Source organism: Gymnodraco acuticeps, unplaced genomic scaffold (assembly GCF_902827175.1).
Source record: "Gymnodraco acuticeps unplaced genomic scaffold, fGymAcu1.1, whole genome shotgun sequence".
In the NCBI taxonomy this organism is placed as follows: Eukaryota; Metazoa; Chordata; class Actinopteri; order Perciformes; family Bathydraconidae; genus Gymnodraco; species Gymnodraco acuticeps.
Genome location: NW_022992130.1, coordinates 1357771 through 1382135, shown reverse-complemented (window position 1 = coordinate 1382135; position 24365 = coordinate 1357771). Strand labels below are relative to the sequence as shown.

The 24365-nt window shown below is 40.1% G+C and overlaps 1 protein-coding gene across 1 annotated transcript; it reads right to left on the bottom strand.

The window, feature by feature from the left end:
* Positions 1-498: 498 nt before the first annotated feature.
* On the bottom strand, positions 499-22722 carry LOC117538212 (exportin-5). The gene is made up of 33 exons (XM_034203787.1): positions 22621-22722; positions 21955-22076; positions 21805-21877; positions 21547-21684; positions 20237-20419; positions 20042-20068; positions 19775-19960; positions 18978-19054; positions 18849-18893; positions 18647-18737; positions 18448-18531; positions 18215-18340; positions 18012-18102; positions 17799-17927; positions 17506-17621; positions 17242-17397; positions 16853-16894; positions 16660-16749; positions 16379-16575; positions 16190-16292; positions 15848-16029; positions 15302-15402; positions 15105-15201; positions 14878-15014; positions 14663-14760; positions 14492-14538; positions 14278-14384; positions 13584-13643; positions 4211-4305; positions 4013-4120; positions 3565-3702; positions 2879-3043; positions 499-2611 (listed from the first exon to the last, which is right to left on the bottom strand). Exons 1-33 carry the CDS (start codon positions 22720-22722, stop codon positions 2462-2464), a joined length of 3663 nt encoding a protein of 1220 aa, XP_034059678.1. The 3' UTR covers positions 499-2461.
* Between the last annotated feature and the right edge of the window lie 1643 nt (positions 22723-24365).

Genomic DNA, 24365 nt, shown 5'->3' with positions numbered 1-24365 from the left:
GTGAGGACTCGAGCAGCAGCGTTCTGAATTAGCTGCAGCTTTCTAATATATTTTTTAGTGAGACCTGTGAAGACACCATTGCAGTAGTCGAGTCTACTGAAGATAAAAGCATGGACAAGTTTTTCCAAATCCTGCTGTGACATTAGTCTTTTAATCCTAGATATATTCTTTAGGTGATAGTAGGCTGATTTAGTAACAGTTTTAATGTGACTGTTGAAACTCAGGTCAGAGTCCATGACTACACCTAGATTTCTGGCTTTATCTGTTGTTTTGAACATTGCACACTGAAGCTCAGCGCTAACTTTTATACGTTCTGTAAAGACAACTATTATCACTTCACTACTATTTAGATGTTGGGCCGTGCAAAACAAAACAAATATTAAGACCCAGATATCAAGGTTCTAAACAAAGAACCTTGAACCTTGTCCATCTGTAGCAACTGAGCAATTCTAATGTAACATTTCTCATAATTCGAAATAAAAAAATATTTAGACAAAATTAAATCAAGATTGATTCATTTATTTAAAAATAAAACAAAGTATAAACCACACCAAATAAAAAAAAACGATGTTCTCCTTTTAACAGAACAAGTTAGTGTAAGTAAGTAAGTTCTTTTTTTTTTTTTTAAATGGCCGAAGGTGAACAATCATCACAAAGACAGGTAAATCAGTTCATTGGATCTCCAAGCTTCACAAATGTTTCTTTTACAGGGCAAGTAGGATGTGAACCCGTTTTCAGTCAAATGTAATCTAGAATTTCAGACCAATCTTCCCAACACAGTACTCATCATATCTAGCATAGCAGATCTATAAGAGTAAGATATATCCACCAAATCATGATTAAAAACAATCCCTTGAAAATGGAGGAATGTATGTCTGGTTCACCATTTTCAGTTTTCAATGTTTAGCACTCTGAATAATGGCAAATGTACAAATACAAAAAAAACTAAAGTAAAACAAAACTAATTAAAGACTTGGATTAAGCTACACATTAGTTGTTAAGCTTATTCATAAATAATCTTTGTGAAAACTGTTGTGGAAATATTTTCCAAGGCCCATAACTTTGACCCAGTGTATCAGTTCAAACTGTCCTGACTGAGCACAGGCACCTGTAACCTTGGCTGCTGTGCTCTCAGTGTTCTGTCTCCCTGTTCCTGCCTGTTGGCGTCAGCTGATAGAGGTGTTATCATTCTATCTTGTTATGCAGCATGTTGATGATGCTCTCTGAACTAGCTAAATACATGGGTCTGGGGTAGAGTTCTTCAGAATTGACGTGGCAACTCTACCGTGAAGTCAGAACCTCTGACTCTTGGACTTGTGATGTGAATCCTCCGGCCGTTAACTCCAAATAAACCATCATGTGTTTGACATCAAAGCTACTGCTCTTCCCGTGTCTCCTTCCTGAGTCGGTGACTCCCACTACATAGCTACACAGAAGTTTCCTCTACAAAAACTATATGTAGTTATGTTTCTCAGAAATGATTGTAAGGTCACGTTGGTCATCAGGTCTAGCATGAGTGTTTTGGCACAACATTTGGCTTCATTATTTGTAGTATTAGACATGCTAAAACGACTGCTTTGTAATATCTGCACACTAAAACATTGCTGTTCATAATCATATCTACAATATCCAGTTGCTTTCTTTTCTTAGGGTATGTTTCCATGATGCATCTTCACCCCATCTAAGGAAATGTACATGAGGTACATTTTTGCATTCTTTCAGAAATTAGAGCCAGGATTTGTCCAAAACATTTCTTCTTCTGGACCGGCCTTGACCGCAGCAGCAGCAGCGTGGTTGCACAACAAATCTGTAAAATGTTTTTTTTTTACACAAAAAAAGGTTTACACACACACTCCTTCCTAACAGGCTACTCCTGTTGCTATTGGCTATATTTTCTTTACCTTTTTAGGTATCATTAGAATGAATGTCAAACCACAGCTGAACTCGCTGTTTGATACCATTGTCCCATAAATCTGACATGATTAGTGTGAATGATGCTGGACAATGAGCAAATAATGGCGCCTACAAACGGCTGAATCATCCTGTTAGAAAATAGTTTTGTGGCTCAATTAAGCTTCTGCTGAAGAATATAAAATAATGGTTGGTAGCTATTTTCAGATTGTCTCTTCTCACAATACGATGAAGAAACATACTTTAATCTGAAGTCTTTACTACTACTTTTTCCATACCTCATTCATTGCTAAGAGTAAAGGAATCAAGACGTAATGTGCAATAGGATTTTAAAATGGATCTACTGTGTTATACTTGCTTGTACAAAAGACTGGTGGTAAGATTTCATGAGTGGTGCTGTGGTACATCGATGGTAAAAAATAAAGATGACCTATTGAGAAACAGGGGTGTTGACAGTCATGTCAGGGAGAGCCGCACTGCACTGAGACCCCGGTGTGTACACATAACTCTCTGCAGTCAGTATGAAGTCCATTAGAAGCACTCTGTGTTCCTACAGGGTATTCTTCTCTGGGGTGAAGAGAGCTTCCAGGCCTGTTGCTTCACTGTTCTGCACTACATCCTTGTCCGGCTTCGGGCTTTTATAGAGCGATGGAAGATTCCGGATATGAACCTCCTTCCTGAACTGCTGGCACAGAGCTTTCTGTTGACGGGAGTCAAAGAGAGGAGGGGTTAAAACAGAGCTATAGGAGATCTACCAGAAAGAATTTCATTACATTGTACAGCCCTGTTGAGCTGCTGCACATTTTCTTTCTGCCGAGCACAGAAGATTTACTGCACAGCCAGAATCACACACTGCTCAGTAATGACTTGCACTCTGAGGCCAGGGTGTCTGGTCACTTCTGATGAGCAGTCTCCAGTGGGATATAACAGCGAAGCACTGCTCTCTAGTGGCTAAATGTGGCATTACCCCAACGGTTCCTTCGATGAGCTTCCTGAAGTGGTCTTTCCTCTTCTTGTCTCCAACCTTCTGGGCATTAGGGTCCAAGAGCCGGTGGTCATACTGGTCCAGAGCCTCCACACTGATGTTTGGGATCTGGGTCATCACTACTCTTAGCTCTGGATAGCGAGCTCGCTATAGCAGATAAACAGACCGGTAAGGAGATGATTAGCAATGCATTCTGAGGAATTAACTATAAAGACCCACAGATAAAACTTCTATATATTACTGATAAAATAAGTACTTTGTGACTTCACAGCAGAACCAATTAGTCATTTGACTGCCAATGACTCAGAGGCTCATTTGATAACCGTTTCATTGTTTGATGTTATTTTTGGCAACGGAAATATCCAATATTTCTCACTGGGAGGCTAACATTTGGCATGGAGGTCAAGTTTTTGTGAGGCTGTGTGTGTGAATGAATGTACATGGTCACAGCTTGTGCGGATTTTTGATGGTTCATGCTTCTTCCATTTATGACAGTCAACTGAACAGTTTTTTACTGCAAGTTAGATAAAACGTGCATTTCAAGACATCACTTTAATCATCTTATAGTAAAAACAAATACGAAAAACAATGGACTGGGCAATAACGGTTAAACAAACAAGGTCAAAATAAAGAGCAGATATGGCAGAGGTTATTGCTTTTAGCCTCACCAGGTTTTCATAGATGAGCATGGCCAGCTGAGAGAGGGTAGAGTTACAGACTTCATGTTGCCCGTGAACCTGAAGGGCCCTGAGGACGCTGGTATAAAACCATGTGACTGCTTCAGGAAGAAGATTACCCCCGATAACCTGAAGGGACAAAGAGCGGATTTGAGAGGAAAACTTTAGAAATATGTGAAAATTAAAAAGGTACATTCAACAGCCACCTTTAAGTCACAGACAATGAGTGAATATCAACAGAAACTCAAAATAGCCTGACTCGGTAAACATGAAATTGTGCATTAAACGGTCAGAAAGGTGTCAGAAAGTACTTCCTGTGTTTAAAAAGCCGTATCAAGCATGGTCGTTTCAGCCTTAGACTTCCATTGTATTTTAGGAGATTTGTGCACACTAATGAAATACTATAAGGCTAGCTTTTATATTGTACGTTTGTTGCTACCTGGCGCAGAAGTGTCCAGCAGACCATGGAAGCAGTGCGGTGACAGTTGGTGGTGTCCTTCCACGACAGGGAGGTAAAGGTGAGGGTCAACATGTTCATGTAGATGTTCTGGATGAGAAAAACAGAGACATTGAGCCTATCTGCAGCATTTCAGTAATAAATATGCTGTTGCTAGAGTGTTATGCGTCTCAGGCTGACCTCGTGTTTAAACAGGTGTTTTCCCAGCTCACTCAGCTCCTCTGTGGGCTGGGCAGGAGACGCCGTCTGTGCCGAATCCATCATCATGTCTTCCTCTGGGAGAGAACAGTTCAAGAAAAGTATTAAGATAAGATAAGATGGAACTTTATTTATCCGCGTGGTGAAATTCAGGCGTTTATAGCAGCCACAGGGTCAGGGTGAAAAACAGGATTCAAACAAGGTAAAAAATAAAGATAAAATACAATACAAATAATAATACAAACATTTAAAAATAAAGTGATAAAGTAACTGTTGAAAGAGATATCATGGTAAAACGTTGGTCATTTGAAGTAAGACTAGAGGTGTCCCAAAAGACTTGGAAAATGTGCTTAGGAAACCTTAGACTCGTGCATTATGGGTGTGCTGAAAGTCTGATTTTGCATAGAATTGTTTCTTCAAATAAAGCATGATATGTCGCCTATTTTGGTATAAATATCAGCCTATAAAAAATTAAACATGATAGACTATGCACTATCCAAATGATTTGGACAATCATAGCAGTATCATGGCGATCAGAATACTAATCAGATAATATTAAGAGACAGTTAAATACAACTAATTGTGATTTGACAATAGGCAGGAACAGTACTCGACTATGTCAATTATTATATAAATTAGACACACAAGAGTCATCATTCATGCCATCTTGTCATTGTGAGTATTTGTTTGGAAGTGTTCATTGTGAGAAATCCAAATAAAATCTTATGAATAAGATAGAGCTTTATTGTCTCCCCTAGGAGAAATCCGTCCTGGGCATCGAGATAATACACATAAAACATTCAGGTCAATCAGTCATAGATACAGAACAGAGATCACATATCACATGGCAAAGAAACAAACAAGAAACATACAGGTACAGCACTTTCCCTATTGCACATATCCCTATTGCACTTTCCCAAATGCATTCATACATAATCAAATATTGCACTTTTCCCTATTGTATTTATACATAAATCAAATATTGCACCTTCCCTACTGTATTCATACACAAATCAATATTGCACTTTCCCTATTGCACCTATGCATACACTCTTAAAAATGCTGGGTTATTTCTTTAAACACATTGCTGGGTTGATTTGGCTGGGTCATAATTATGGGTTATTTGGGTACTTTAAACACACTGCTGGGTTGTTCATGCTGGGTCAAAGGGGTTATTAGGGCTTCAATTGCAGTTGAACACCTGCCTGGGTTATTTTTAACCCAGCGGTTGGTTTATTCATTTCCCCGCTTCTGATCATTCTGGAACCATCTTCGCGTTGATACGTCGCAACTCTCTTTCCCAGGATACAGCTCCGGTGAGCGCTTTCACACACACACACACACACACACACACACACACACACACACACACACACACACACACACACACACCCACACACACACACACACACACACACGGACCAAGAGCCAGAGAAAGAAGCTCATTGATTAAGGTAAGTTTAGGTTACTAGAGTTATTTATTAATTAAATGAATCATTAAAGTTAGCAACTATTAAAGTTATTTTTAGGAGTGAGTGACCGAAGTCACCGAACTACATATTTAGTTCCCTGCCACATGTTACCATATGTTAGCTTAGCTTAGTTTAGCTTAGCATAGCATAGCATTTTTTTCTATCTAACATAGATTTGGCAGACCCCTTGTAGTAACTGTACATTTGTTATTTGGTACCTTACAATACATGTTAAGACATTGCACAGTTTTGTGAAATTCTAATGTACTTAATCTGATTTTATTTTAGTTTTGTGAGGGTTTCCCCATGGACACGTTTGTCACAGAGACGTTGACTGCATGGCAGCTTGAGCACTTGATTGAGACATTTAAAGGTAAGTTCATTTTTATTGAGACAATGTTGAGATGTTACTATTAAATATGTAGTTATATATTAAAAAGAGGAAGGCTATATCCAGTTTTTGAAATTATAGTCTAAAAGTGATGCTGTATACAACATAATTAGCATATTGTACCGTGAGGCAGAGTCCTGCATCGGGTCGGGTACCCACGGGTACCCGAGAAAAACGGGCGGGTGCGGGTCGTTTTTTTATTCCTAAAGAAATGCGGGTCGGGTCGCGGGTAGCGTCTGAGTCCTACCCTACCGGGCGCGTTTAGAAGCGGAGCGTCTTGCGTGCTGGCTCGCAGTTTTTGTTGATTTGGGCATATTTCCTGCACAGACTACTTTGTAAAGACCAAGTTAATAATAATTGTAATATCCCAGTTATAAACGAGATGAATCAAAGATGTGTTGCTGTATTTTAGTAGCAAAAAACAGCGTAAATTAATTATGATGATGAATGCATTTTTTTACCACTCAAATACAGCAACACATCTTGATTCATGTCGTTTATAACTGGGATATTACAATTATTATTAACTTTGTCTGTACAAAGTAGCCTGTGCAGGAAATATGCCCAAATCAACAAAACTGCGAGCCAGCAGACAAGACGCTCTGCTTCTGAAATGCGCCCGGTAGGACAAAGTTAATAATAATTGTAATATCCCAGTTATAAACGACATGAATCAAAGATGTGTTGCTGTATTTTAGTGGTAAAAAAATGCATTCATCATCATAATTATTCTATACATATAATGTACGCAGTGAGTGGCTGTTGGGAGGAGAACGCTGGCATTTCTCCTCCTACTTGAAAGACTCCGGAGGGATAGGCTCTGCAAAATTAGTTTGTGTGTGTATATATATATATATGCTTTATATGCTCTGAACATTCCACTTCCTGCTTGCGCCACGCCAAAAAATAGGATCGATCCTATATTTTAGAAATTCCTTGCGCCGAGGCGCGGCGCGGCGCGGCGCGGCGGGTCTGGTGGAGTAGCACCCATTGACTAGAGTGGCCGCGATCGCTAAAAACGCCGCGGCGCAGACGCTCCCGGTGGAATCAGGGGGTAATTATGCCGAAGCTTCAAAGTTGTATTTATCATCTGAATTTGCCGAAACAAGTTTAATATTCTGAAAGCCAATACTTTGTTTAATTTAAATCAGATGAAAACAAACTGTAACGGACCCTGCCGTGTTATCTATGATTACTAATGTCAGCGAGAGGGAGGGGGAGCGAGCGGCGCTACGGCGGTAGATTTTTTCACTGCTGCGCGGCTCATTTGAGGAAAAAAAGTCCTCACAAAGTTTTGTCAGTTTTTCATTGTGATTCATTCTACGTTTTATAGGCAATTCGCCAGATTCTTCAAGGCACTATTCAGGGGATAGAAATAGTACAGAGTTTGGAAGAAGACCGCTCCATCATCAGCAAGCAGAGAAAGCAACTTGCAAGACTACTTGTATCTCACCTGATGGAAACCAATGGTGAAACGTGAGTGAGCCGCATATGAATTATTCTGTGAACATACACTTTCAAAAAGATGAGATAAAACATTTCAGTAAAGTAAATGTACGATGTTGCTGTCCAACACTGGCTATCACACACCTTCAACAACAACCATGTGCATGCAGTGAACGGCAGAACTCAAATGCACTTTAAAAGCACAATTCAATGTTCAATTCATGGATTTGAATCGTCATAAACAATAATTACCGTCTCATCTCATCGTTCTTTGACAAACTTCTACCTTCTATTTTAACAGGCCATCCACAGACATGAAGAAAGCCCTTGCCGCGGCATTGGTGTATGAATTCCCTTGCCTTTCGGATGCTACACGCAGTGGCTATGTAAGTTAATCAATCAACTGATAAAGGAGAACACTCCATACACACACACCTAAAATAAATGTGCTCAAACATTTTTCCTAGTGCAGTCACACGCACATTTTTGGATTGCTCCTTAAAATCCCATGTAACCATCTTCATGGTTACATGAGGCCAGGCCAATTTAAGCTGAATCAAATTTTCTCTTTTACAGGGAGCTTGGTACACACCTGGCCGAAATCACAAACATTCTACAGGTTTCCTGGAGGAGCGCTTGAGGAACGTCAGGAAGCGCATGAGAATGCTGAAAAGACCACGCCACCAAGAACAACAGGAGGAACAGACCGTCCCCAGTACACCAGGTAATACTAATAACCAATGTTAATTATCCCTGCCAGGCTAGAATGGATAAATGCAAGGTATTATATTTTCGGTCCCATGACTCTTCTGTCCATCCATCTTCTAAAAGCTAGTCTCAGGCACCGCTGGACCGATTGGCAACTTTTCACACAGTCAGGGGCCAGAACCCCAAATGTTTGAAATCAGCTATAATGAATCTGAGGACCTCTGTACTTATCATTCAACAGAATCTGATGTGCCTCCTGAAAAACTTCTAGAAATGGTTGAATGGATGAAGGTCAATAGGTATCCAGTGTCCCAAGTTGAGGACTACATGAGTCAAACAGCTCTACATAGAGGCAAGTGGATTCGCAGCAATGGATCTAAAAGCCTCCCGGAAATCTTGACTGAGTTCCCTAGGCTTGTAGACAATCCTGGCATGGTAAGAAATTATTTTGCTATTGCGGTTCTGTCTATTTGAATGATACTCTATTTGTGTTAGGATTTGAGGTAAGGCAGCACCCAAATGCAGATTGAGGAAAAGCGGGTTTCAAAGTGTAACAAAAGGCGAGCTTTAATTACAAAAAGCTGTTGACAATGAAAAAACAAAACCATGAATCCATAAACAGGTAGCACAAGGTATACATCCAGACAAAAACCGATAATGACAAAACATGGAGGGTGACATGAAAGACAATGAACCCACAAGGAGCACAGGGGAAGACGAGACTAAATACAGAGAGGGGTAAGACAGGACAAGACACAGCTGGGCAGGGGAGGCAGAAACACAAGGCCAACAGGTGAACACAATCAGACAATCAGACACAGGTGAGGAGGGAGGAGAAAACACAGGGGCACAAGTTGAACACAATCGGGTTATCAGGCAGGAGGGAACACAGAGACAGGAAGCAACAGACAAGACGGGGGGTGAACACTTTTCAAAATAAAACAGGAAACCAAAGACGGATCTAGACATGACAAAACACAACACAGACAGATCGTGACAATTTGACTGATACTCTGCAATGCACTACAATTTTATGTTTAACCACTTAGACCAGACCCTACAGTATATACTTTGTAATAATTGAATAATTGACCTGTTGAAGTGACACTGGCTGTCAAATTGTCCCTAACCCTTTTCCTAACAGGTACTACAAACCCATATCCTTCTTTAAACACTGTTCTGTTGTTTTTCATGTTTTCCAAAATGTATCAGATATCACAAGACTTCCAGCTGCTTCATCCAGAGGCAGTGGGAAAACTGTTTCAGAACTGGGCTACTATGAGTGACCGAATCCTCAAATATGCCCAGCGAGAGGGAAAACTGCCATTGGTGTTTGATGACATGACACCAGGTAAGCTATTTCTTACTATTTATTACATGGCTTAGTTGAATACTCGATTCTGATTGGTCAATTCAGAACACGTTGTTAATCCAGTACAGACAGACCGCTGTCAAAGATTTATTGACCGTTGTTAAGGACGCTCACATCTGCAGAAAGAAGTTAGGTCGATAAAGTTGGGCAGAAAAGCAAACTGCATGCAGTTTGCTTTTCGAACTGACAAGACAAGAGTGACAAGAAAACAGCGGAGAAGTAACGGGGCAGAAACCCTCCTTTTTACGCAGCAGTCCAGACATAGACATCAAACGGCGACACATATTCAGTTGCCAGTTCCTTTGGCATTAGGGCAGGGGTCTCTAGATACTTTCCAAGGTTTGACATCATGAATTGTGCTACTTTTAAAGCAAGCAACGATGTTTTCAAATCTGTAATCAAAAAGCTCCTCAAAAACGCGATCGAAGCAGTTCCTGCCGTTGCTACGTTAGTTCAAACAGTAACAAAGGACTATTTTTCTTAGCGGATGCATGTGACTTTAAATACATAATAGCGGACTATTTATTAAATCAATAAAAACATTTTCTAAATCTATAAAATCATTTAAATTAATATTGGGAGTCATTTCGATGCTTTGTTGAGAATGTGGCCATGTAATAAGCGGGATAATGTGCAGCGACTTGGTCAGATCTAGATCCCTCCACTTCGTGCTCCTGATCAGCCTGTCGGATGTTCTTTTCCCTATATTGACCGCGTCGCTGCACATTATCCCTTACGTAACACACACACACACAGGTTCTTTGAAAATAGCAGATCTACAAGCTTGCATTGCGTCCCAATGAGACTCATTGTGAGCTTACATCTGCATTTTAAAAAATATTTTAACAATCATCTTGTATGGGGTCCTGTGAACAACATGTTTTCGGATGGGAGTCTGTGGACAAATACATAAATACATTAACAAGTTTGTGAACCACTTCATTAGATACCTTGTTGTCTTTCTTTGATTCCTGCTCCCCCCTTCCTTTTCTTTCTCTTTCTGAAACAATCAAAGCGATGGAGCTTGCACAAAAACAAATTTCACCCACTGTTTTACACCTGTGAACCTGTGATGTGACAATAAAGATTCAGATTCTGATAAGATGCCACAACACTTCCTGTGATTATAATTATAATTCACGCTTTGTTTTTACCATTCAACACCAGGGCAGAAAAGTCAATATTGCTTCAGAAATATCAATCTTTATATACTATTTAAATGTTGATTTTAATATGTTTTATTCTTATATTGCGTAGGCCGAGCTTTGAAAGTCCTGCCGACTCTGCTTCCTCCATCGGTCTACAAGAGTGGAGGAAAAGTCCACAGACCGACCATAGAGGAGTCCTGCAAGTCCTTCATCAATATCCAACCAGTAAGTTTTACTTTTGTTTTTCTACTTCAATAATAATGGGTGTTTCTGTGTTTAATTACTAGAATTTTCATACTTCCATAAAAAAGATAATAAAAACAACATGCTTAACATAAATGGCTGGTTATATTGCAAGTAACTGTTGTGTAATTAACAGGTGGGGACCAACATGGTACAGTACCTACAGAGAGAAATCAACCCTTGCCGCTCATCTTGTGTCTTGGTGATGACACAACAACATGCCAGACCTTCACCATTGTATCAGAAAACGCTATCGAAACGGACACTTTGCTGGGTGCAGTAGATCTCTGTTTCAAGGCTTACTTTGTGTTTGACATCAATTACACAAAGCAGTGTCTGCCCACCTGGGAGTTTATCCAACAGGCATTGGTAATACCAATGCATGGTATTGATGGACATGAATCCTCAAATGTAAAATTTTTGAGGACATCAATTGCCGCCTTGGCCTAAAGTTTTACACTACACACACCACACACACACACACACACACACACACACACACACACACACACACACACACACACACACACACACACACACACACACACACACACACACACACACACACACACACACACACACACACACACACACACACACACACACACACACACACACACACACACACACACACACACACACACACACACACACACACACACACACACACACACACACACACCACAGTTATACTGTAGTACTCTCGTTGATAAATTCAATTACGTGATTAATTTGAAGTGCTGAATAACATTATTTATGATTTGCCATCAGTCAAGCATTTTGCATTCCTTAAATGGCATGTCATATTGAGCGAGTTTGTTTTTTTTGACCTCTTTTTGTATCTCATTACCAGTGAGTACAATCTCACAAGCAACATCTTGTAGCTGTTTTTCTTCTCCTAATCGAAACTTCTGGGTAATTCTCTGCAAGTTCATCAACTCTTTTGTGTACATGACACATCATCATTTTCTCCAAGTATTATTTTTACACGATTTAATTTGAAAGTTGCAAATTCCTTTCCTCTCACTTTTTCTTTGTTGTGCTTGAAATGTTAAGCATGGCAAGAGAATGCCAACTCTTCTGTTTCTCAACACCTGTTTGCTGCTGCTGACCAAATGCTTTTCAGACACACTCGCACGCACGTCATTTTCTTACTTTACCTGATTTGATTTACATATTATTTACTTATTTAATTTACTTCATATATTTATTTACCTTTTTATGTTTGTGTTATGTTTTTTTACAAATGTTGTCTCTGTCTGTTTTTTTCCAATAAATGCATTTTTGAAAGATAATACGGTCTGTTTGGAGATAATTCATTACACTATTATTATATTCTATTTAGCCCAACAATATATTTAATTTCAATCACTTCAGTCAAATAAACAACCCAATGTATGGTTTATATTTAACCCAGCAATATAGTTAATTTCAACCACTAGCTTGGGTCAAATAAACAACCCATCACTTGGGTTAAAATTATCAAACCCAGCACTTGGGTTAAAACAACCCAGCGCATGTTCTGTCCCATAGTGACCCAGCAGCTGGGTTACGGTTGGGTTATTTTTTAACCCAGCAGTTTTAAGAGTGTAGTGTCCGTCAAATTGCACATATCCCTATTGTGTCCATACCTATTTACCAGTGGCGAACCGTCAGGGCCTTCAAGGTATTCAGAGAATACCCTGGAACACTCAGATAAAACAAACAAAAAATCGATTTAATTATATAAATAAAATGTATATAAAATGAATAAATGAGAATCGTATCTGTGTTGTTGATCTATATTACAGTGTTACGTTGATTTGTTTGTCCTTCTCGGACCATGCACTACGCATTTCAGTGGTTTTGTGTTAGAAAAGAAAGCAACCAATCAGATCTTGTTCTGGGTCTCTGGGTAGAATATCCTTCAACCAAGGTATTCTACATCCTTGATAGAATGCCCTGGCCGTTGCACTGAATGAGAAAGTACGTTTGGACTGACTGTTTGATCAACCAATCATATATTGATTTGTAGTCAATGGGCGTATTCTTTCAGAGTTCCCCTCGGTTCCAGGGTATTCTAGAAGGCCCGCTAGTTAACTGGCTCGAGACAGAGGATCTAGATGAATGTGACGAAGCAATTCATGCCGTTTTATTGTTTTTAACGTTGAAATGACAAGTGTAACAGGTGAAGATGAAGTTGTTGCGGAATTGTTGTGAGTACTCTTTTCAAGACGACAATTCAGTGAAAAGACGGACATTATAATGCCGCGGGGGGGGGGGGGGGGGCGGTGGCTGGGTGTGTCTACAGAAGGTCCAGTTGTGATAGCCACAGTTCGCCACTGCTATTTACACATAATGCACTTCGCCTGTTTAACTTTCTCGATTGCACAAACTACACTGTAAACATTGCACCTCCCAACAACTCCTAACACAGCATAATCACAATTGTTTCTGACTGTTCAGCAGCTTGATTGACAGAGGAACCAAGGAAAACTTATACCTGTGCAATTTACAGTTTGGTAATCTATACCTTATATAATATATACATATATAATAAAAACAAAATACAACTGTATTTAAAGGGTTATCTTACCATCTATTTCCTCTTTATCTGCTGCTGGTTCATGTCCTTTTTTAGATATGCAGCTCACAGCTACAAGAGAAGAAAGAACAGAAATGTTGTGGCCGCACAATAACTCAACTCCTCTGCTTACAATATTAAGAGTAATGGCTGATCAGGCAGTTGCTGCTATATGCTGAATTATAAAACACATAATATATTTTTAGCACCTTCTGAATATGCACCCCCAAACATCACCCTTTTTTCGAGTTCACAGTGGGGGTCAGTTATTTAATTACCAAGGCAAAAGACAGTCAACATGTAGACTTTCAGCTCTATACAGGAATTATGGCTCATATTTGCACTTTGCTGATGTGTTTTTAGTTTGCACACAAATTGCCCACATGATTAAAAGTGCATTAGCAGTAACAAGCCATGATTTTCACCGTGTGTTTGGCTTAAATAAAAAAAGGTTATGTCAGGGACATTATATTGCTATCATAAAACAAGTGCACCGTCATTATAATAAAATATCCGTTTGCAACAGATATTTTATTTTTTAATCAATAGCTCTACCAACAAGTGCACAAGTAGCTGGCTCATTGCAATGCTAGTTAATACACTGCATTCCTTAACTCCAGTTTAATTCTAAAATAATAAGTTAATAGCAACATTAACTTTTAATTCACTTTCATTTATTTTGAACACAAGACATTCTGAAACTTACAGAGAAGGTCCAGCACCTCCCTGGTGAGCAGGCGGACCAGCTGCTCCTCCAACATCTCCTGCGTCACATGGCTCTCCTGACACACCACCACCTCCTCGTCCTCACCACTACAAACACAGAAAAAGATTAAATAAAGATTGTATTTAAGGAAATGTATGCGAGTATCGTTAGCAAAATGTACTGCAAGTATTCTGTAGCCCTGGATAGTACTTACTTGACAGAGGTCCTCTGGCTGATGAGTTGCCACTTGACGTTGAGTCTCTGTAGTATGAAATGGAAACAAGACCATGAGATTTAGCAACCTAAACAACAGTGAGTGTATTAAATATATAATATGGTCAAATTAATGATAAATGTTACAGAATGGGAGATGTGGAGATCTGACCTGCTGCATGTAGGCAAACAAAGGTCCCAGCAGGGGGCACAGTAGACTGTTGTAGTACTCCTGAGGACACGATAGCACCAACTGCCTCAGAAACACCCGTAAAGTTATTAAGGAAATAGTACCATGTCAACATAAAGCAACAGTTCAGATTAGTTCATGTAGAATGAACAGCAGTGATAATATTGGATTTTGAAATAAAACAAAAGCAAGGATATGAATCATAGGGCGAAGTCTGTGGTCTGGCACATGGTCCAGGGACGAAAAAGCAGAGCCAGCTATTTCTTCACTCAGCCTCTCAATGGTGTAGAAATCCTGCTGCAGGGACACACCTGCGCTTCCCAGGACATGGAAGCTACAGAGGTAAAGAGAGTGTAAGATAAAGTAACATTTAATCTGAAAAAACATGTTGAAACAAAACCAAACGTTTGGGGATCTTTCTCACCAGTTGTCATACAACGTGGACAAGAATCCCTGCATTCGCTCCAGGTTGCTTTTATACACAGCAGTGTCATAAAGGTCCAGAAGGTTCTGAGAGAGACCTGAAGAGAGGACATATATAGAAGGTGTAGACAAAATCTATGAAGATGATGGCTTACTCATGGGGAGTGAAAGAAGAAATGTTCTGGAAGCCCATCTTACCGAGAACCACATTTTTCTCTGCGTCCATCACATCATGGGCCCTGGAGAAGGTCTCACTCAGACGAGCCATGTTCTCGGGGGTGAACAGACTGTTTTGGGTCCTGCAGTGAGGAATAGAGCAAAGAGACTGGTCACAGATCAGTATAATAGCAGGAGGTATTATTGGGACACTGCTAGACAAACTAATGAGCAAACACAGAGGGTAAACCACTGACCTCATTTTATCACACATTTAATGTAATTGTAATTAAATAAAGTAACTGCCTTTTTTTTGTTATTTGCACCGCCTCTCAGCTGCCAATCAAATCAAAGTGCAATGCTCTAAGCAGACCACCTGATCATGCGAAACCTTTCCTCTTTATTTTCCTTTTTGAAATCAGAAAAGGGCTCCAACATGCTGCCATATACATTGTAAAGCTTTTTTATCAGCTATGAAAATGCTTTTTACATCAGCATGTCTGACTTGGCAAACCTTACTGCCCAGGTGAAGACATTTGTTGAATGAAGAAGTAATGAAAAGTATTGTGATAAATAAAAAAGGCATACCTGATTAGAGCCAGCAGGTTGGGCAGAAAGGCCAGAAACTGGGCAGTGCAGGGGTTTCTGTAGATGGGAGCTCCTGTGGGGGTGAGGCCCCCCACAAAGCCCCCAGCTTTGGCTTCCTCCAGGTCGGCAGGCCAGCGCGCACGCTTCACCACCCCCATCATGGCATACAAGCAGAAACTCAGCTAAAGAAGGCCAAAAAAGAAGAGATTAAGAGTTACACAATTGTTTCATTATTGGGCTCATTGCTGTCTCAATACTTACAATTAGCCCAGTACTCTTTATGAGCAAACACCTGCAAAATGAGCCTTAGAGCTCACATACTAAGTAGACCTACACACTTACCCGCGCTCTATTAAGGCCCGATGTGTCTGCATCTTTATTCTGCTCAGTGACAACCTGATCGGCCCCGACAAAGGACAGGTACACGGCAGGGTTCGACAGCACACTGGAACACAAAGAAGAGATACTTATCTTTCATGACTTTAAAGCTCATGTACATATTGAGGGGGAAAATAAAGAATTCATACGCACTGCCTCATCTCCTCCGAGGTCCAGTCTGCAACCACTGAAGCCATCAGCTCGTCTATAAAAGCCTTCTGCTTTTCAAAGTCTTTGAACTCGTTACTGATGAGCACCAGAGACTCCATTAGAGAACTTTCCATCTGAGAGAGCGTGGCCTGGCTTGAGCACAGCTTCTTTACGTGATTGTAAAACATGTCAAAACAAGGCTGGGGAGGAGAAAATAAATCATGTTAACTAATGGATATACATGTCATGCAATTTTACTTAAAATTGGTGAATTGGACACTCACCAAGAGGACCCTAGGGTAGTCTCGGCATATTTTGATGATTGAAGAACAGGCGTGCCGTCTCACGTTCTTTACAGCTCGGGACCGAGGTGCCTAAAGTTATCAATTGGATGTTTATTTTTTGGGGTTTTAGACATGTAGGATTAGGAAGATCACAGGTTCTGTTATGTTAATTGGTTCTGTGAAAGAAACTCACCTTATTTTCCTGACCAACCTCAAATGTGACTGCTTTAAACAGCTGTAGGGACAAAATAATAAAGTACTGTTAATATTGATGATAATACTTGTTATAAACTTGTTTTTAAATGTTGTAGAAACTGGTGGCATAGCAACACAAAGCATGCAAAATTGTGTACATGGGATATTTAAGAACACAGACATCCCCACATTTGAAAAGAGTAATACATATCATATTGAATAGAGTTTTTCTCTACCTAAACTTAAATATCTTAGAAAACCATCAGCACTACATTAAACCATCATAAAACCATCATAAAACTACTATATATGTATATTAGCCATTACTATATTCCGGTTTGAAGATGCACATAAATAGTATGCAGTGACCATGAGGACTCCGCTGACCTTGTAGAGGACCTGTGGCAGGAAGTTTGGTCTATGTATGACAAACGGGAAGAGAGCAGAGACGTTGGTGAGCACACAGGACAAGATGAGCGGGTCTTTGGTGTCGTAGTTCAGCACGGCCTGCAGAAGCTCCATGCTCTGATCTATGGGCAACTTCTACACGGTAAGAGGCAGAGGGAGAGGGGGGCAAACGTTTACATCATTATAGTCCACATTATTTGTATCACTCAGGTTTGTTCCGTAGCTTAAAGCGATTCCTCTTACCTCCTCCTCCAGATTTTTGAAGATCTGTGTGGCCATACACTCCATGAACACAGTCATTGCATCCCACTGCACCACTGATGGAGACAGGAAGGAGCACAGGCCCTCTGCAGTCTTAGCTAGTGAGGTTTAGAGAGACCAGACAAGTTAATTAGCTGCTTTTAGGAATGTATGATCATCCATATAAATGCAAAGTTTAAGTAGAGAGCCAATGGTGTATGCTTTACGTGTTCAATTATCCAAATCAGCCACAAATGTACAGATAAGAACATTTAGAACACAATAAGGACACTTACATGTGATAGCCCCAGTATCAATAGGGCTGCTGATCTGATACTGTAACCATTCTGCTGCTATCTGGAACGCCTCCAGAGGAACAATGCGACATGCAAACCTCACCACCAGTCCCAGCTGCGCCCGATAAGCTGTTAAACATGAACATACACTGTTAAAAACATCAAGGGATCAGATAAGGACGACCCAGGTAAAGCTACATCTGTAATGCTTACAGTTGAAAAAGAAATTGAAGTCCTCGTCACTGTCAAAGTCCACACAGGAGTACTGGCAACTTGGGTTATCGTCTCTAGAAGGAAATCCAGCCTGAAGAGAAAGACAAGTTAAAATGAAGACCCCTTGAATTATACCTAACATATAAGACACCTGTGGTACCCTGAAAATGTTTACATCTGGTTGGCTTACATCCATGTCTCACCTTGACTAGGTTGGTCATAGACGTTCTGAGGAATTTGGCGGCCATCTGTACAACTACTGCGTCCTTACAAAGAGCCTCATGTCTGAACAAAGAGCCCCAGGTAGGCAGGGTGGTTTTCTTCAGAAACTGCAGAATATCAAACACAGCTGAAGGATTCATATTCTACAGATTCAAATGCAGTTTACTACATAAGGATTTAGAAGTGAAAGCCATCAGAAAAAAAGTGATCTCACCTGACTGGAATGTGTAGTGAAGGCTAAAAGGGCTTCCATGTACTTGCTGAGATTTGCAGGTACTTCAACCTCTACATCTGAACCCTGTGGAGAGAACACATTATACACGTTGCTTATATGATGTTACACAAAATGTATTCATGGCCAGGATAAAAGGCCATGTGAACACAGGAATTGATATGTTGTCAAATTCATTTACCACTAATGAGCAGAGCTGGCCTCCCAGAGCGCACAGCACCTGACACAGCCTCTTCAGGAAGATGTAGCGCCGCTCCACCACATCCACTGCTCTAAAAAAGGTATTCACAAAGGGGCAATACTGAATACACTTCTATGTGCTTTGATGGCTCTTTTAAATCTGTTTGGTGCTCCACAGAAGGCATTTGTGTCACATGACTTACTGTGATTCATTGGATTTCATACATATTGCCAGTCCATCCGCTGACCTGCAACCAGACAATCCATTGATTAACAGTGACAATAGGCTGAAGCCAGTAAAAGTGGTGGATGGTGGAGGAAGTTGTACTCACTGGGCTGCAGAAAGCATGTAGTCGATGGCCACATCATCAAACAGCAGCATGAAGGGCTTCCTGTCCTCCAGCTTGCCCTGTGGCAGAAACACACAATACATGGTGTGTTATTGTTAATTTAATGTAAAACTTCAAGGTAGAAACTGAGCATACTGTAGCATGAATCATCTGATCTACAGTTCTAAAATAAATGATAGGGCAGTTTCATATTCCAAATCCATTACTTTCACCAAGACTGCACAATCCCCTAATTTATTTTCCTGTATTTTTAAATTCAGCATCTAGAATCTAGATCAGCAGCAAATAAACACAGTGATATACATTCAAAACAGATTGGCTGATGGTGAAAATGTCAGAGTCAGACTCATGACTTATAGGCGTTTAAATAACACCATCAAAATAATTTCCTTAAGACTTTAAAAGAATCTCTAAGAGCACACACAACTTGTTCGGACTAACCAATATATAATGTATATATTATAAATAATCAACTAAGAATTATTGTAAAACTAAAATCTAAAAACGGCTAGGTTTGTCTAGGAGTGCGTTGTGAGGCAAAGTCGTTGTATTTTTTTAAGTAACCACAAGGTGGCCCTATTGCTACAGATATGCATCACATCTTTCCATTTCCCAATAAATTCCATAAAATCTGGTGAGATGTTTCCAACATATCATACAATAGCTACTATCTGACAAACAGAGAGAACAAAAAAGAAAAAAAAGGGAATTACAGCTGGCATCATGGCTTAAGCTACAGTCTAAGGGCCTTTCATTCCTGTGTTTTCTCTGCGACTCACCTTCCGACTGATAGCGATGAGCAGACACTCGGCTGCCTCCAGCTGCAGCTCCGGTTCACTCAGCAGTAAACACAACATTTCCAGCAGATGACAGTTTCCGGAGGTGATGTACACCAGAGACACCCAGTCTATGTAGCCTGCAAGTGTATTCAGCGTCGCCACGGCAACTCTGCAGTGAGCCCTGGCCTGTGCATGGAAAATCAAGGTAAGTAATCAAGTTCATAAGAGGTTCATTTTTAGAGCAGAGAAGCTGTGGGGTGTTCTGACCTGCAGCTCATGTTCGGGAGACCCTTTCTGGAAACAGAAATACAAGAAAAAAAAGATCAGAAAAACAAGAAATTACCCTACTTTTTTATTTCAGCTATATGAAAAACAATGGATCAATACATAAAAACCATAACACTGGCACATGATTTTGATTGCTACTTATTTCTACAAAATAAAAGTTTGGACGCCACTGACCAGTTTGCGGTATTCCTCCACATTAAGATGCAGAATGGCCATCATGAAGCTGAAGATGCTTTCCATGTTTTGGGTGAGGGTCTGCTGGATGTCTCTGCGTCGCTGGGTGGGCAACGTCTGGAACGTGATCACATCCTCCGCCAGTCTCAGCAGGATCAACATCACCAACTCTGTCTGAGCCTCCTATGAAAAGGCAGAAGGGCATTTTAGCTTCAACTTTATTTATTACATTTCACACCTGCCTTGTATAGTCCGGTTGAATCGAACCCTGGTGCGTTTAGCCGCTTGGTGCGGTTCATTTGGGTCGTTGTGAACACAATCCGAGACCTCTTAAGTGAACTAAACAACCGGACTCTGGTCCGCTAAAATAGGTGGTCTCGGAACGCTTGCTTGCGAACTCTGGAGCGGTTCATTGTTGGTGTGAACGCAGTCCGCACCATAACATAGGAAGCGTAGTATTTACGTGTCACAAGAACACGGATATCTTCAAAATCTTTAGCGAAAGAGTCTTTCAAGACATCCGCGGTTGTTTAGTTAAAGAGTAAAGCAGAATTAAGTGTTGAACAGTGTCGTGTAAAGTAAAAATTCTCCGTCAGCTACATAAAAGTAAGAACACCTGTCGTCGGTGAAACGCCCCTCCTTACTGCAGAACGTCTCTCATTATGTTATAATGTTTTTTAACGGATGTTGTCTGATTATATAATCATATGTGCGGGCCGCTAGTGTCTGTCGAGACCCAGACTAACAGCAGCATGAGAATAACCTGCCGAAAGTGCCGATGCTCCATGGCGGAGGCTCCGGTAGAAATTGCCGGGATTTGCGTTTTTACCCCCTTAATGTCTGACCAATGGTTGAACAGCATTTCCGTGCACATGACTTGTGTTTAAAGTTTATAGTCCGTTTGAGTTTTGCCAGTGTGAATGCAAACCGAACCTTCTGAAAAATGAAACAATGTAACAAACTGTCGCTTGGTGCACACCAGAAAATGGACTATTAGGTGTGAATGCACCAAGACCATAACAACAAAAACATTAAAGGGCTGCATCTTTTGGCCAAAAAATATACTTTGTGCTCTACTACAATAACCAATTGGGAAACAAGTTGTTTAGGTTCATAGTTGCTCATTTATCCTTCATTTGCTACAATCTTCAAGTAGTTGACACAATGACACCAGATGAAAATGACTAATCCTTGACTGGCACTTATTTGCATGCGATTTATGACATAATGTTATTCAAATTTCGTGCAAGCTGGCAGAGGAAACGACACATATGCAATAACAAACTATATACACGCTATTAATTACTCACCCCATTGCTAGTGAGAGCCTCCATCTCTTTCAGCATGTCTGGCCAATGTTGAGGCCATTCTCTCTTTATCATTTCCACAGTGATTCTTGACAGGCCATCTTTGATGTGGCTCTCCTCCTCTAGGATAGAATGAGTACCCTGATAAGACGCAAAACAGGTGTTAGATAAGTGTCTACTACTGTGACAGTAAGATTCAGGATCATTTAAACCAAAAGACAGATAGTTATATTGTTAACAGCCTATTAATGTCACACTTACAGTTGATAACAGGTGCATGGCACATTGCTTCAACTGGACCTTCTCTTGTTGTGGCATGTTGTTCCATCTGAACCTGCAATAAAAATAAGATTAATTTAGCTTTTAGCATGTCATTATTTGTTATAAACATGATTTCTCTGTTGCACTCACTTGATTACGTGTTCCAGGATTTGCAAACCAAAGTGTCTTACAACAGCTGGCTGGGCTTTGTCAGCCAATTGCAAGGCACATGGGACACAGAATGAGCTGGTCTCTTTAAACTCCTCGCAAAACTGATGTGAAACAAAAGCTTGTTATTACAGACCCATCGATAAACTTAATGATATAAGGTATAAACATACGATAATATTACCATATTGGTGTAGTTAGTCAGTAGGAAAGTGGCTTCAACAACAGCTGCCAGAGCAACTTTTAATTCAATACCAAATAGCCTAAAGTTAACAAAACAATTAGCAATTTAAGCTAGATGCAGCCCTGCAAGGTTTATTGGACTTGTTAAACCAGGCTCAGTATTTAATAACCCTCTGCAGGACTTTCAGTAAATAACAATGTCTTTGAATGAATGCATGTCTTCACTGGATATGGTGCTGGGGTGATACTCATGGCATGCAGGGGCTAGCTCGCAAAACATCTGGCCATCATTATTTATAAGCGAACGTAGACAAACTGTGTTAGCAATGGTGTTAATACTAGACCATTACAACATATTATTTTTTTATTCAGCTACGCAGTTACTTGAGACTAATTTCACACCAACTACAATATATGGTATTCTCAGCTAGCTAGCAGCTAGCTAGCAACCCAAAACGATGCTACCTTTAGGGCCTCCAGCCGGTAAACTTGTCCTGTTTCTGCATCCATCATCACATTCAGAGCTTTGATAAGCTGATCACACATGGCGGCCACCTGGTCAGCCATGACTTCAGGTAGTGTCTGGAGAAAGCGAGGATCTCCCTTATGCAAAACACCTGCACGACAGTGAGCAGCGTACACAGGGACGTACCAACGTGCACACAATGTGATGTCCGCGCGTTTGAACTGTTGGCTTTCCGTTGAATTAGAATTCTGGGAGTTGTAGTGGAACCGTCATGTTTTTTTATTAAAAAGAAAGATCGTCTATGTACTGCAAGAGATATCCCATCAGGGTTACGAAAAATCATGATCATAGGAATACTCAATCCATGTTCCTTCGTTTGATTTGTATTTATTTCTTAACAGAAAGCATAAAAGCGACTGCGATGTTTTTTTCTGTTTTTACATGACTAAATGGCCAGATTATCTTTTGAGATAAATCAAACTGACAAAACGTACACGGACCCAGGGGCAAGACAAAACCCTCGGAAGCTATTTCAAAATAAAAGCCCTCGTCTGGTCTGGACACTTGATAGATGAAGCTTTCCCTTAACAACCATAGCTATTCACAAAAGGCGATTCATCCTAATTTAAATAGCAAGCCGATACACGCAAACCTTGAAGATGGATAACTAGTAAAAGTGCAAAGTGCAACGCCAAAAGGACTTTCTAAAAAATATTTCCTTGTCATAATGTTCTACCATAACCACTTCCCCTGTTGGATATTTCAGTGCCACCAAATTCACTTCACACATTAATGGTTTCTCGTTTGCTAAAATACCCAAATTGGTTAAAAAAAATGCATTTGCTTAATGTTAATTAATTTGAATATTTTATGGGAAAAAATCAATAACTTCTCTACACCAACAATTCACGTTACACATCAATGGTCTTTTACTTAATTCATAACCCTAACATGGAAGCAATGAAAATAACCACGGCTTTGATTGAAAAAAAGTAAAGCGTTTTGACGTTTGTTATGAATTTGCGACAATTGCACTGGCTTTTGCAAAGCGAACAGTGCCACAATACGCCACTATTTGAAAGTGTTCATAAAAACAGAATTATTACACGCGTATTATGTGCACTTTTCGTATTTTTTCAAAGCGTTGGTTTTAAATGGGAGTGCCCGGTGTTAAACACCCAATAATCACATCTTTTGTTTTTGGCTTTGTTCAATATAATTTTTTATTTTACAATATATCTATGTTAAATTACTTATAACATGCTTCATACTTGCAATGCTGTAGTAGCTCATTAACGCTCCTGTTCCTACTTTTTTTACTGGTTTCCCACCAGTAATACAATCAACACACATTCTGCTACAGCGGTTCAGCTTAATCCGGTGACTTACTTATGATGATGATTTTAGTAGAATTTTACTTTATGACATGGAAGTTATGTAATATTTGATTTTATCATTTTTCGGCGTTTTACTTTGTAGGCGCGGTCCCTGTGCACTCTGCAGATAGAAGTGTTCCATCTCGGAGGACCCTTATACAGTCTATGGGATGACGGAGCCTATCGGCATGTTCTGATAGAAATTAGGTTGAAACTCCTTATGTACCTTACTATTGTTGTTTAAGAGACGAGGTTTGTGTTTTGATAATTGTTTGTGTTGAGTTATTGAACCATCAAGTTTGAATCAGTCAAAAATCGTTCTTACCTAACGCTAACCGAACTAGGAAAGCAAACTTTAACTTTCATCT